This window comes from Kryptolebias marmoratus, linkage group LG6 (genome assembly GCF_001649575.2).
Source record: "Kryptolebias marmoratus isolate JLee-2015 linkage group LG6, ASM164957v2, whole genome shotgun sequence".
Classification (NCBI taxonomy): domain Eukaryota; kingdom Metazoa; phylum Chordata; class Actinopteri; order Cyprinodontiformes; family Rivulidae; genus Kryptolebias; species Kryptolebias marmoratus.
The window spans coordinates 5,639,282-5,654,329 of NC_051435.1; the positions used below are offsets into that span (position 1 = coordinate 5,639,282).

The window sequence follows — 15,048 nt, forward strand, 5'->3', positions numbered from 1 at the left end:
TCCACCACCACAATGTCCGGTTGGTTCGCCATTACCATTTTGTCTGTCTATATATATATATGTATATATATAAATACATTTCTCAAAAATTAAAGTTTTTATACATATTTATATTTATTAGGAAGGAAATTCTGTTTTGGGACAAACACTCAATTTTGTCAGCTTACTTATTATTATTATTATTATTATTATTATTATTATTATTATTATTATTATTATTATTATTATTATTATTATTATTATTATTATTATTTATCTTACCTACAAAACTCAGAGAGGAGTGGGAGAGCAGGAGGGAGGAAACATTAATAAACAGACTAAGGTTTGGACAAACAGGACATTATTTAGAATACAAAAAAAGCAAAATATAGGTCAATGTGATTACTGTGGACAGGAGGAAATGATAAAACATTTTGTTTCTGTCAGAAATATAAACAACACAGAAGACATGAGATGAATTAGAAAAAAAAATCAAGTAGACATTTAATATATTAAACATATTACAGAAAGAATCAAGAATTAAACGCTTTGTTTAAACACAAAGTTAATTAATAGAATATAATCATGATTACAGGCACATATTTATTTTGATCTACACTCCAGACCAGCAGGTGGCGGTAATGTACACCTTCCGTTTCTGCAGCCATAAAACAAGAAGAAGAATTAGAAGGCTAAGTAATAAACATAATACAGGTTGTTTTAATCATTGTGATAAATAAGAAACAGTACAACATATTTTTTTAGAATGTAATAAATATATTCAAGAAAGAGAGGAGTTAATTAGAAATTTAAGTGGGAATAAAAGTAAATTAGATATAAGGTAGTTATTTCAGAGATCATCTGGGGATGTAGTATAGCAGTATTTTTAGTTTTCTAAGAAGAACGGCTGTTATGCAAGTGTCTGATCCATACTCCTATCTGGAAGGTGGCGGTAATGCACCTATAAGTTGTTTGCGAACCGCCATAAGAAAAGAGAAGAAGAAGAAGCACTAAAAGGAAGACTAAGGAGTCTGTAAGTTGAGAAATTAAATAATGGACAACGTCTCCATGGACAGTTTGATTGTGAAACTCTACGATGTGAACGCTGTGAAATTTGGAGAATATAAGCTGAAGAGCGGCTTGTTGACGCCGATTTATATCGACCTGAGGGTCCTTGTGTCGCTTCCGGTTCTAATGAATCAGGTAAACACGTGCTGCCTTTATTTACTGCTTATTAATACAATCAGTAATACAGGAGAAAACACGAAATATTTCACAAATACGCTTTTAGATGACAGAAGCCAGACAGATCCACCTATTAATCTCACTTCTTGTAGTCATGGAGACTTTATCTGTGCACACGTGGGCGTTTCATCATTTGTCTGAAGTCCACCAGTCATTGATTTACAATAACTCAATTTAATCACCCGAGTTTAAAGTTTGTTTATTAGTTGCTTAAGCTCTATCTTTGAAAATTCATGAGATAATTCACTGTTTCTCTCTCAATTGTCTGATCTAATTAAAGGTTTTGCTTAAATCAGGTTTCTACCATTTGTCAGCCTTACAGCAACAACAACAACAAAAAATGCATTTTTGTATGCTAGGGCTATACAAGTTTTTGCTTATACCATACACAAGGAAATGCATAAAGGTAAACAAACAAACAAAACACTCAGAAAGTAGTGAAGGGTAAAATTTTGTGCCTTGTGCAACAAACTCAGAAAACAAGTCGTAGATGGTTTGGGTGTTATAATCTAAGTAGTCCAATCCAGATTGCTCATTTTTAATGGTGCCCTATCCAGTCTGCAGGAATAACATCTCTTTTCTTTGAAGTGTGTCAAGGAGTCATCTAGTGAGCTAAATGTCACCAAACAGCCTTCCTGGAGAACTAATGGGTCACTACTTAATCCCCAAAAGACAGTAAACTCTTTAATCCTGAAAGATTAGGGCGGTAGGTTCGAGGGGGGAGTTAGGATTGGGGTAAAGAAGTAATGTTCAAGGACGGTTTGATTGTATACCTGAATGTCCTTAGTGTTTCTTTTTTAAGATAATGCACTTCCTTGGTTCCTAACTGCAGGACAGAGTTGTCTCGGGAATAAATTTGGTTCACAAAATTAGACTTTGCAAATATTCTTCAAATCAGAGCTATAAACAGTAAAGCTCTCAGAGATTTGGGATCTAATCCGTTTCCTAAGATGATACAAAAGCTGTCTTTCCTTACTCTCCAGGATGCATTTGGTTCTCCAAAGTATCTACTTGTTGTGTGGAACAGGTTTCCTCTGGGTCTTTGGAAGTTTGTGGCAGATTCTTTGGTTCTTCTTCTTCTATGGTTAAGTTTGTGACCACGTTTACCCAGGTTAATGCTTTTATGACATGTCTGCACCACCATCTTGTCTTTATAGGTTGGTTGTTGTTTTGAGGGATGCTAGAGTTTAGTTTGTAGCTGTATGTAATCCTAAATCTCTTCATTTTGCCTCCCAGGTCCCTCAGTATCAGCAAAGCAGTGGATTAAACATTCACCTTCAGCATGTCCAGTACTGTTACCTCAGAATCCTGAACTCTGTCTTACAAGGAAACACTTTTTCCGCTTTTGTTTACAGGTGTCGAGTCTCATCTACCAGCAAGCGCAACAAAACAAGCTTCAGTTTGACTCGGTGTGTGGGGTTCCATACACAGCCCTCCCCTTGGCCACGATTATCTGCTCCAGAAATGAACTCCCTATGCTCATCAGGCGAAAAGAAGCTAAGGACTACGGTAAACAAGACTGGATTGAAATTTATTGAGCTCCCAAAACAGAAAGTAACCATCAGCGTGTTTGTAATCGGTCTGCAGCTGCTGAAATGTTTAGCTATAAAACGGTGCATAGTTGTGGCTCAGTTTGTCTCCTGCTGAGGCTGATAACCTTGTTTCGTGGCAGGAACCAAGCGGCTGGTGGAGGGGACATTTCGTCAGGGTGATACATGTTTGATCATTGAGGACACGGTGACCAGTGGCAGCAGCATCCTGGAGACAGCAGAAGTCCTCCGAAAAGAAGGACTGAAGGTATAGAATTTAAAATAATATGTTATGGTTTTACAACAACCAATAACTATAACAAGACGTTTTCTTCAGCTGGTGTAATGACTCTTAAAAGTCTATTTTTATTTGTTTCAGGTGACAGATGCCATTGTTCTGATGGACAGGGAGCAAGGTGGCGTGGACATGTTGGCCTCTCAGGGAATCAGGCTCTTCCCCGTCATCTCCATGTTCAAGCTGCTTGATGTGCTGCTTGCAGCTGAACGCATCGATGCCCAAACCGCCCAGGATGTTCGCAAGTTCATCCTCGACAATAACACGTTCAGGTACTTTGGAATAAAACTGGAACATCTATAGATACAAACTTTCTTGTGATTTTCATCTGGTTTCCAAGATTCTTGCTTTTTTTTGCAAATTTTCAGTCTCTTTGGAAGTAGAAAATATAAAAGAATTAGAGGCAGCTCAAGACTTTCATAGTACTGTGAACTTGTTTTTTCTTACCTCACTCTATGCTTATGAAAAGGCTCTACAACTTTTATTTTTCCTTCAGATCTAAGAAGGAAAACGGCAACGCTCCAGCTACCAAGAAGCCATGTGTGGAACCACAGCGAGAGCTGAGCTATGCAGCCAGAGCCGAGTTGCCAAGTACGTCGTACCTTTTTATTTATTCTAATGTCCAAAGCAGTTTAGCATGCTAAAACTTCCTTTCGTCTGCAGACATCCATCCCCTGGCATCAAAGCTGCTGAAGATCATGGAGGAGAAACAGTCGAACCTCTGTGTGTCAGCTGATGTGACCTGCAGCGAGGAGCTGCTGCAGCTGGCAGAGTCTCTTGGTCCCAAGATCTGCATGTTGAAGACTCACATAGACATCCTGAAGGTTCATGACAAACAGTCTGTTACTTGGAGAACTTTGTTAAATATACAGTTTAAACTCATGCTGCTGTCATGTGTGCTAACAGGACTACACGTTGGCCTTCAGCCAGAAACTGCAGGCATTGTCTGAGAAACACAACTTCCTCATATTTGAAGATCGCAAGTTTGCTGATATTGGAAATACAGTCAAGCATCAATATGAAGGTGTACTTTTATTTACTAAAACTTTGCATGTGGCTTGTGTTTAAACTGTCTTCGTGGTTAGGGAGCCTGACATTGCGCTCGTGTTTTTGTTCTGCAGGAGGCGTGTTCCAGATCTCGTCATGGTCCCATGTAGTCAATGCCCACGCTGTTCCTGGCCCCGGGGTGGTGAAGGGCCTGAGTGCTGTTGGGAAGCCTCTGGGACGAGGCTGTTTGCTCATTGCACAGATGAGCTCCCAGGGCTCTCTGGCCACTGGTGAATACACAAAGGCTGTGGTGAGCACATTTCTGCCGAAGCCTTTTTCTGAGCTTGTTTGCAGTGTCTGTGCCTGTAAGGTCCTAGCATATGTCTGTTCTGTGACTCTGCAGCTGCAGATGGCTGAGGAGCAGTCGGACTTTGTGATTGGATTCATCTGTGGTGGTAAGGTCACAGAGAAGCCAGAGTTCATCCACATGACCCCTGGTGTGCAGATACAAGCTGGAGGTAAACTCAACTCATCAATTTTTTACTTTTGCTAATTTGCTAATTTTTAGTTTGATCTTTAAATGCATTTTGTGTAGATACACATTACTGCATTTATATGGGGAATGAAATATTGCCGATATCCAACATTCTGGTATAGTTTCAGTAATTTTGTCAATTTGCAGTTGAGATTTTGTTGCCACTATTTTTTCAATGTTAGTCACTGGAAAAAAAAAAGATCTTTACATTAAAATGTGTGTATAGAAAATTGTAGCCTTATTTTAACCAGCTTGGATGATCCTCTCTCAGCTACAGTCTGAAATTAGCCATAAACAGACCAAATTTGAGCCTGTCTGCCTGCAGATAGTTAATTTACAGCAACCATCAGCTAATACTGATGACATGCTGATAATGTCTTACAGCCCTAGTGACTGATAAAACTTAAGTATCTGTAAGAAGTCACTGAGATTTCATGAATGTGAGTAATCGTGCAGTGCTGAAATGTATGCCAACATTTTCAAAGGTGGTTTAAGGTGGTGTTAGTATAACTGGGGAAGAGGTCGAACAGAAATGATACCTTCTAACACAAGGTGGCGCTGTTGTTTTAGATTTACAGCTGACTCTCAGTGATGTTGCTCACCCATATTTCCTATCTCCCTGTTTCCCTCCCCTTTCAGGAGATTCATTGGGCCAACAGTACACTGCCCCAGAGGAGGTGATCTACAGCAAAGGCTCTGATGTCATCATTGTGGGACGGGGGGTGTTAGAGGCTTCTGATAGGCTCGAAGCAGCCGAGTCGTACAGAAAGGCGGGGTGGGATGCTTACGTGAAAAGAGTGAGCCGGAGTGGCCAGTGACATCTCAGACGTGTGTCACTTCTAATCTGAACAGCAACTCCTAAAATTCTCTACAGAAGACCTGCGAACATTCAGCCAGCAAACATTAGAAGACTGTAAAAACATCCTAACGTCCAACAGTTTAACATTTTCAGAACATTCCTGAAAGATGTGAAGAATCCTCTACTTCACTCTTATTCACAGTTTGTTTAAAATCTATTTTGATTCTGATCAACTTGATAGTATTAGTTCAAAAGTGAAGTAATTACTTTTATTTTTGTTAATAAACACCTGCTGAGTATTTCTCTGTTAAAGAGAGAATATATAAGAGCCATATGTTCAACACAAAGTTCTACTTCAAGTAAATGCATCATCTTGGCGAACACTTCCACAAAACACTGATGCTAAAACAGCTCTGGACCTTGATTTAAATAACAAATGAGAGACTAATGACAACTAGAAAGATTACCTTCAGGGGATTTTCTTCTTGCTGCTTCTTTCACTTGTTGGAAATGATAAAAAATCTTTGTGTTTAGTTATTTTTGTTAGTGTTGGGTAACTTTCAGTGTTTAAATCAAGTTGATCTTCACAAATAAATAATCTTGATCAAACATGTTTTAGTAAATTTATAAAGAGTTGGAATATTTCCAGTGTAGTCTTTTATGATAATTTGCTTTTTTGGGACCAGTATTGATGAAATGAGGATCTCTTGAACAAACTGTGGTACGTCTGCTTGATTATATTTTCCATCTGTTGTGTTTTTTTGTTGTTGGTTGTGTGACCTCTGATTATTGTGAATGTCGACAGGAGCTGATCACAACTGAATTCATTATGAGGAACATGTTCTGTCCAAGTTTATTACCAAAAGGTGTTCTGATTTATTAAAAAGAAATTATCCCCTAAGCAGTAAAAACTGTTTCCTTCTTCAGGAGTAGAAGCTGAATTGTGTGCCTTAACATGCAGAGTTCAGTTTGTATGAAGTGAAGCATCTTCATGTCTGACTCAGTGATGCTTTTTATTTCATACAGGTGAAGTTTCTTTCACAGCGAGGGACCTTGTTTAATCTGTTCTTTGTGCAATGATTAATTTTGCAAAGTGAGCTTGAATAAATACATCTGAAACAGAAAATCTCAGGTGCAAACTTGACTCGTCCGTTATGTTATAGGGTTCTATAGTTTCTACCTGTCAGCAGTATTACACATTTGAATCAAGTTTTATCATTTCTGACCTCAGCTCTGGACTGTTGATGAACCAGAAAAGAATTATGAAATCCTGAAAACATGGTATAAGCACACTTCTTGTTCTGAGCTAAATGCATTAAACTTTTTTTTTTTTGCATGTCTTTAAAACCTACAGCAGGATCTGAGAGCGAGCCCTCTGAATGCAACCAGTCTTTTGAAAAATGTAACAATAGTTGTACAAATTTCCTAGACATTTTTTTATGAAACACGATAAAAATAAACATTTTCAGAAGATGGTTTTGTGTTGTGATCTTTTTAAGTTTGTAATTTTCTAAGGTTTTTGTTTTTCACAATGAATTTTGACAAGATTAAACAACAAAAAACATTTTTAAAAGTTTATTTACCCTGGTATATCCTCTCTACTGTCAAATGAATAATAATTTTCTTTAACTTTATGCTCAACATTTAAAAGGCCAAATTAGTTTAAAACCTAATTCTAAAAGGCCTGTGGGGACCATCAGTGTTCCTGAACTCTGTAATTTGATGCATTTGTTGTGCTTACAGTAAACTCATTAGAGAAGCAGACATGCAGCTCTCTGATTGGCTGCTGTTTTCTGTCCTTTTTCAGCTGCTCCTCTCAGAGGGCTAATTCTATTTAGAATCACTTTAAGCCACTTTTTTTATTCATTCATTTGTAATTTATTTTCTGTATTATCTAGGCCAGGGATCTGCAACCTTTACATTCAAAAGAGACATTTCTGCTACATAAGTTAGCTGCAAAACTCACTTGTAGCTTGAATTAAAGATAAGTCAATATGTGTTATATAAATACTACATAAAAAACTAGTTTTTGAAACTTGCAGAAAGTAATCATCTGACTAACCTTAGTGACATTATAAAATTAAACATTTGTAATAAACTGTTAACAGTTATTTGTATTTTTACATGTTAGAACACAGAAAATAATTAAACTCTTATAAAAACTGTATACCTTGGCTATTTCCTCCCTGTCAACCCATGGAAGCCCATAATGAAGAAGAAAAAATCCTCTATGTCAGACTTTTTTCTTAAATTGTGACTTCTTCTATCTTATAATTATGAGATACTTTTAGAATTTCGAAATTTTGACTTAGCATCTCATAGGTATGAACAAATTTCTCACAATTATGATTTAGCATCTCATAATTATGAGATAATAAGTCCTAATTTTGACATACTAAGTTCAAATTTTGATATAGAATCTCATAATTAAGGTTTTTTTTTAATTGAAGTGACGGAAATGAGCTTCCATATTCACAGTAAGATAAGAAAGAAAAAAAAAAGTTGCTGAGCTGCCCTGAATCCTGAAGTTATTTGCAAGGCAAAAATGTATGAAAATGATGCCCGAACAGAAACTGTGGGACATACTGAGCAGGTCTCCAGGTAGCGACGTTACAATGAGGCTTTTTACGGTTGGGTGCGCGCGCAGCCAGGGCACACATGTCGTTGCCTGGCGCACAGGAGGAAGGAGAGGCTTGGAATCATTCATTTGTGCGCACACGTTTATGTGTGTCTGACAGAACGACACACACACACACACACACACACACAATCACCCCTCCTTCTTTATGTCAATATTGGATCAGAGCAACGCACCGTGCAACAGGTGTCTGCGCGCGCCCGGAGGATCCACTCCAAGGGGGGAGGAGAGAGGAGGACGGAACAGAAAGGGAGGGAGAGTGGGGGGTATAAAAGGTGTCTACCTGTCCTGAAGCAGGACACATTCAGTCCGTGTGAAAGGTGAGGACCAGGGTTGTGCATGACTTTTTCATTTTTCTCTCTCTTTACTTCTAAAGAAAGGCAGGCCGTAAATTCATACAGAGCTTTAATTCATCCACGAGCTTCTTTTGGTGTTTTAACCTTTTCTTTATTTTTCCTCCCCCAGTCCTGAAAGAGCGAGAAGAGAGAAGACAGCTGTTAGGAGCAGCACCCCAAACATCTGCTTCTGTGACTTTTCCCCATTTTGTCCGTATTTGCTTCACGTTGAGCCTCACGTACAATACCTGAAGATGAAGTTTTGTTCGTTCGGCTCGCGTTACGCAGGTACGGGTTGGCAGCTGGAAAAGGCACAAAGTTTTTTTTTTCTTTTTTGTTTTTTTCTTTTAATTTGGTCAAGCTCCACAAGAAGAGGATCGTGAAAGGAGCACCAAGGAGCCAACAGAATTGTACTAAAGAAATAAATTTAAAAAAGGCACAGGCAGTTAGGGCAGGTTCATTTCTTAATATGAGTTACCAATAATGATAACACATTTAGTAACTGACACACCAGGTGTTCTGAACAGGTAAACTGTCTCATTTGCATACAGCTGGCAGAAGCCAAAGCTCCAAAGACAAGAACAGAGACCAACCCAGGACTTATTTATCCAGCTTTTAAAGCCTATAAGGACTGTTTTGTTAGACTCTTTGAGCACTTAAATTCACTTCCTAAATAAGTTGCATCTTGTCTCCAACCTGTTGTTATACTCTACGTTTAACAGAAAAAGTAAAAGATGCAAATTCAAAGTTGTATGTTCATGTAAGTCTTTAGGCTTTAAATGTAAAAACTAGTACGATACGCTGTGGCAAAAAGTTTAAGTGGCCTGTTTGTTTGTTTTTTTAATCTGGTAATTAGTTGTACCTGATCTGCACCAAGTAGATCTGCTGCAAGGGTTGACATTTACCAGACCAGGGGTGATAATCTCTTTATCTCCCTTTGGTGCACTTTGGACAACCATTTTTTCCCCCCATTAGCACATTCATGATCACACCATGTTTTTTCCACTGGGGGGGCTCCTGTTCATCACTAACCATCTCCTACGTCACAAAGTGAGAGCTCAGACAGAGTGCAGAGAGATGGGCTTAATGGGAGGTTATGTTAATCATTAACCAAACATTAACCACACACAAACACACACAGACACACAGATCTGGTACACACCATCTGTCATCTGGATGCTATAATGAAGTATTCAATCATAACATTTATATCATTCATCAGTCGTTGTTTCTTCCACTGAACATTATGGCTTCAAATAGAAATGCAGATGAAGTAAACTGTTTCAGTGGTTTGAAAACAAAATCATGTTTTTCTAATATGGTTTTATCACTCTCTTTAGATACGAAAGTAATATTTTGCACCATTTACACACATAAGAGATGTGACAGGCATAAGAATAAAAGACATCTGTGCTCAAGTTGTTGATGCTTGAAAAGAATCTGGGAAATATTTGAACAACATCTAAATAAAGGTTATTGTATCTGCTGTCTTTGCAACATTTGGCCATCTTTGTGGTTAAAGTGAAACTCTGCACACATCTAAAATTAGAACATATCCACCTTCATTTTTATTCAAAATGTTTTTGTCTTTTCTGCAGGTTATTACCATCAAATTGCCTCATGTGCATTTTATATCCCCATCACTCGCCATTATGTCAAAAAACACCTCATCACCTTACATCATGAGGAAGCCTGCTCAGCCTACATGCCACTTTTTTTTTACCTGAGAGCCTATTTGCCTCTGCTTGAATCTGCAGTCAATATTTGTTTAAAACCAGTGGACGGTGAGCTTCACACTCCTCAGTATCCTGGTTACCTTGCTCCCATTTCCAATGACTGTCCTAACTGGTCCTGCTGTTGCTACACCCGTCCTTCCAGCTCCTGCAGCTGTGTTAATGTGCAGATCATTTGTTTCTGAGTCAGCATGAAAGCCGGATCCGTCTCATATTTTATTTATGGCTTCTTCATTTATAGTGATACATATTCCTAACTAAATTCCATCTGAAAATATTCCCATACTTTTATTTTTGTAAAGCAAGTTTGAATGCACTGTGAAGATGATGTCATTCATGTTAAAAACACAAAAAAGTCAATTATAATGTACCAATTTTTGTATCTATAACTTTTTTTTAAAGTTACTTTAATTTATTTTATATTGAAATGATTAAAAGCCTAGCATTCCTTTCAGGAATGCATATCACCTGCCACCTTTCATGTCAGAAATTTAAAATAGAATCATATTATCCTTTAAAGGAATGACATTAAAGTAATTTTGGTCAAATCTTGTAAATGAAAAAATCTCCTGCAATACTGTGAGATCTTGCAAGATGCGATAGCACTCCTATAACGTGTTAAAGATTAAACTTAGCTACAACCACATCATATTTAACAAATTTAAAATTGAATGACTAACCATTTTGTTGTTTTCTATAGTCAATTGGCTGTAGCAGCCATCTTGAATTGGACGTACTTAATGATTCTTTACTGTGTTTCAGTAAAATCTGTTCACTGGTCCATCAAATATTTTGCTAAGACCATATATGCCCCCCCCCCCAGACACACACACACACACACACACACACACACACACACACACACACATACACACACACACACAGACACAAGCAAAAACATCATTGCCTAGGGAAAACTTACTGTTGTAGCCATTTGACAATCAGAAAGATGTTTTTCCCCTCTTATTAGTCAAAAGTAGAAATACATATACAACATGATAATTATGTTATTCAGTAAAGACTTTATTTAAGTACCACATTCCACACAAGAGCCCTTCATCTCTCATATGTTGTGAATTCTTTACTTGCATTCTATTTTATCAAATTGTTGCTTATTCTCCAAGTTAGCTAACACATATCTCCTTGACCCTTTTCTGCTGTGACCCTGTGAACTCTACTCTGCCCGGCCACACTGCATCATTAACAGCCCTGTTTGTATCTCTGCATCAGAAACATGATTGCATTTGTGGTGCCTGTCCAGTTCTTTGGTCGTATCTGTACATGTTGGAGGGGAGTGTGAGTTGAGTTGTGTGTGAGTGGGGTTGCCTGCAGGCTGTGTGCTGTTTCCTCTGACAGTTACTGATAATGAAGACTCATGCAAATGCCTGAGGCCTGTTTCCTCTGCCAGGTGGCTCCTCCTCACCTTTTCTCCCTGGCTTTCACTAAACAATACTGGATCAAAGCCCATATTTAATTGATTCTAGAAAGTTTGTTAATTAAGTCATTTATATTTTTAATGCCACGAGCCTTAAACTTTCTCACAAAGCTACAGTAAGTGCAGAACGCTCTGTGTTAGTGCCTGTCGTCACAATTTAATACCGCACGACTTTCTGTCTTCCTGTTTATCACCAGTGATGACTCATGAAGGCTGCCACAGAAAATGTTTGAATCATTATAAGGTTTCTTCGTGTTTTTGTGTCCAGCTGGTTAAATGTCCAGTCAGGGAACAGTGGAGACAAGTGGAGGCGGCACGAGCAGATGTCCTGCTCACCTCATCCCTACCTGGATTAGTCTCCATGGTAACATTCCACCTGAAGGAGGACATTTATTCAGGACAATCTGCATGATGGCGTGCTTGTGTGTGTAGATATACAAACATTTGTGTGTGTGTGTGTGTATACACACAGGTGCATATTCACACTGACATTCAAAATTCAAAAGGGATAATATAATCACCTCAGACAAAACAAAAATATTTAACTATTAGATTATTTTACTACTTATCATGAATATTTTGAAATAATGAAGGTTTAATTTAAACTGCTTCTATATTTTTCTAATGAAACATTAAGACAAAAGTCTTTCATACCGAATTCGTGGGAAAGGACACAGTAGTTAGCGACTACACTTCCGGCAAAATAAACTGGAAGGGGAGAGGCAGAGGAAAAGAGCTGTTTTGAGGCTCATAATGTCTGTTACTCCACCCTTTAGATGCAGGAGCAGGAAACAGCAGTGAAGTGTTATTTAGTCCTCATTTATGGAAACATACTCACTTTTATGACTCTTGGTTTTAGTGTTTTGCTCCAGTTTACAGTAAAGCATGAAACTCATCTGACCTCACACTGTCACTGACTGATGCAATGATTCTGAGGAAACACATTTGTTCAGATGACAGTATTTCAGTTTCAGCTCCTTAATAAAAGGTTGATAAAACTACACTTTTCAGAACACAATTTACCGTTCTTATATTAAAACATTCAGCTCATTCTGGAGTTAGGTGTTATGACATTTGGGGTTTGTAACGTTTATACCTTTTAAAATATTTAACTTTATTTACAGAGAGTCTCTCCAAGTCCTTCCCAAAAACATTGCTGAACTGGATTTTTCAGTGGCGTCACCGGTACCAGCAGCTTTTTCACAACATGACAAGAGAATCTGAGTGAAAAGGCAAACATTTGCTCTGCATTTGTCCCATAGCTCCAAGCAGAAGATTTATCTGACCGGTTTAAAGACAAATGAATGGACTCATTTTATACATCCAGATAAGGATTCAAAGTAGTAACACACAGTGCTAGCTCTGTGCTGGACTACACTGTCCATCACACATGCAAATCCCTCTCCCCAGCTGTATTTCACTTGGAAATGAGGAGTGCATGTGACAACGTGAGCACTTCCGTGGGGCGTTTTTTACTGCAGAACACCAAGTTTGTTGGGGGCTGTAATACACATGAAGATAACCCAGCCTTAATAAGGAAAAATGTAGTTTATGAGGTTAAGAGTTAGGGGTAATGTGAATACAATTCATATAAACTATGATTTATATAAAACGATGCGATAGTTGCAATGTGTGGGACTTTTAGCCAAGTTTTTTGCTAATCTTTGTGTCAGAATGACCAAAAAAAATAAAATCAAATGCATTCTGGGCTCGTGTGTTTGTGTGTGTGTGTGTATTATGGCAGAAATCTACAGCTGATAGTTTTTAACAAATCTAGTGAGACTATTCAGGTAGTAGCACAAACCCGGTGCACACTCAGTCGTGTTGTGAGTCCCTTCACAAACAGGGAACAAAATCAAAATTGAATGATTTATGTTACAGCAAGCTGCCATTCTGTCGACTGGGCTTTTGTCTCTAAAAGGGAGGCAGGTTGAAACAGAGTGACAGGGTAAACAGAATTATACCTCACACCATGTGTAATGCAAGTGCAGACACACACACACAACATCTGTGTCTAAATAAGCCCTTCACCTGCTCATCACCTGCTCTGGGTGCAAGCAGGGTGACACACACACATGCGCACACACGTATAGAGGAGGACAATGAATGAGTTAGCGATGGACAAAGAGAAAGCTGTTCACACAAGTAAACAGCACCAATGCCCCACAGGTGAAACACACACACACACACACACACGTACAAACACTCACACAGTGTGAAAAACTAAAGTCACTGAACTCCATCAGTACTCAGTGAAAAGAAAATACATATTCACTCACTCATATATTTTGGCTTCAGACATGGATGTTGTTTTTGATGTTTCTGATCGACTAGCAGTAGTTCAAATTTGTCCTCTATGGAAGACCTCTGTAAATTTAAATATCTGCCACCCGCTGCATACTACTGAATTAACTCCTGTTAATATCTACAGAGGACATTTAGAGCTTTTCAATGATACCAAATGTGAAGGGGTGGGGATTACAAAGATGGGAGAATTAAAAAAAAATGTGATTGGACAATATTTTTTTCCAGGTAGTCAGGAGGACAGCAGACAGTTCAAGAAACATTTTAGGAAATATATGTTCACGTTGACACAATGATAGCAAAATAATATTTCATTTTAAAAGAACACTTTCTGTTTTCTCTTTCTGAGGGACTCGTTTAGGTTTAAAAGATGTTTAAAACGATGTAGGATTTTTGCATTTTGTCAACCTAAATGTAATACATTTATTTACCACTAGATGGCACTAATGTTATAGAAAAGTACTTAACTGAACAAAATCAATAATTTTTGACACAGTACTGGAAACCTGAAACTAGCAACATGTTTTCAAAAAATATAAATTCTAAGAAAATTATTAAAACAGAATTGAAGAGTTTTAAACATGTAGACACTGAATCCTGCTAAAGAAGTAAGTTATTTTAATTCATTCTATTCATATATATGAAATATGTCAGTGAACACTAAATTTTAAAGCTTTGTTAATTCATATTCCAATGTCATTTTTCAGTTTGATTAGTTTTCCAAATACATACAACAGCAAACTTTTTCACTTCCAACCCAAAAAATAACAGCAGCAGAGGCTTGTGACCCCAATATTACAGGTTTAAATGTACAATCTTTGCTGATAACACTACTAAACAAAATACAAACAACCTGAATGCCTTGGAATTCATTTTTTATTCATTTATCATTATTGTATGTATTTTTTTATATATATTTATAATGAAAATATGCCATTAGGGATCTGTTTAACATTTAATTTAATTTCTGAAGATCGTCTGATCGTCTTCACTTGATGTTTCATGACCCACACTGGGGTGCCGACCTTAACTTTGGGTTCTGCTGTGATAAAGGAAACCTACAGTAAGTGGAAGCAGCTCCTCTAAGTATTTGTTCGTGTTCAAACACGATTAGTAAAATTACCAACATATACATAAATGTCAGCCTATACTAAAACATCTAAATGTGGAATTAAGCTAAAAACAAATTTACAAATCCCTCTGATATTTAATACTGTACATGTTCTAGGCCTGT

General features: G+C 37.7%; 1 protein-coding gene across 2 annotated transcripts; it reads left to right on the forward strand.

Annotated features, from left to right (window-relative positions):
• The first annotated feature begins 877 nt into the window (after window positions 1-877).
• umps (uridine monophosphate synthetase) lies at window positions 878-6,837 on the forward strand. 2 transcript variants are annotated; one of them, XM_017420629.3, is made up of 10 exons: window positions 878-1,012; window positions 2,580-2,733; window positions 2,897-3,021; window positions 3,133-3,320; window positions 3,545-3,639; window positions 3,712-3,872; window positions 3,955-4,072; window positions 4,170-4,345; window positions 4,439-4,553; window positions 5,210-6,837. In XM_017420629.3, exons 2-10 carry the CDS (start codon window positions 2,700-2,702, stop codon window positions 5,386-5,388), a joined length of 1,191 nt encoding a protein of 396 aa, XP_017276118.1. In that variant the 5' UTR covers window positions 878-1,012; window positions 2,580-2,699; the 3' UTR covers window positions 5,389-6,837. The 2 variants fall into 2 exon arrangements, with proteins under 2 accessions (XP_017276118.1, XP_017276117.1); XM_017420628.3 differs by having other exon boundaries at window positions 951-1,182.
• The last annotated feature ends 8,211 nt before the right edge of the window (window positions 6,838-15,048 follow it).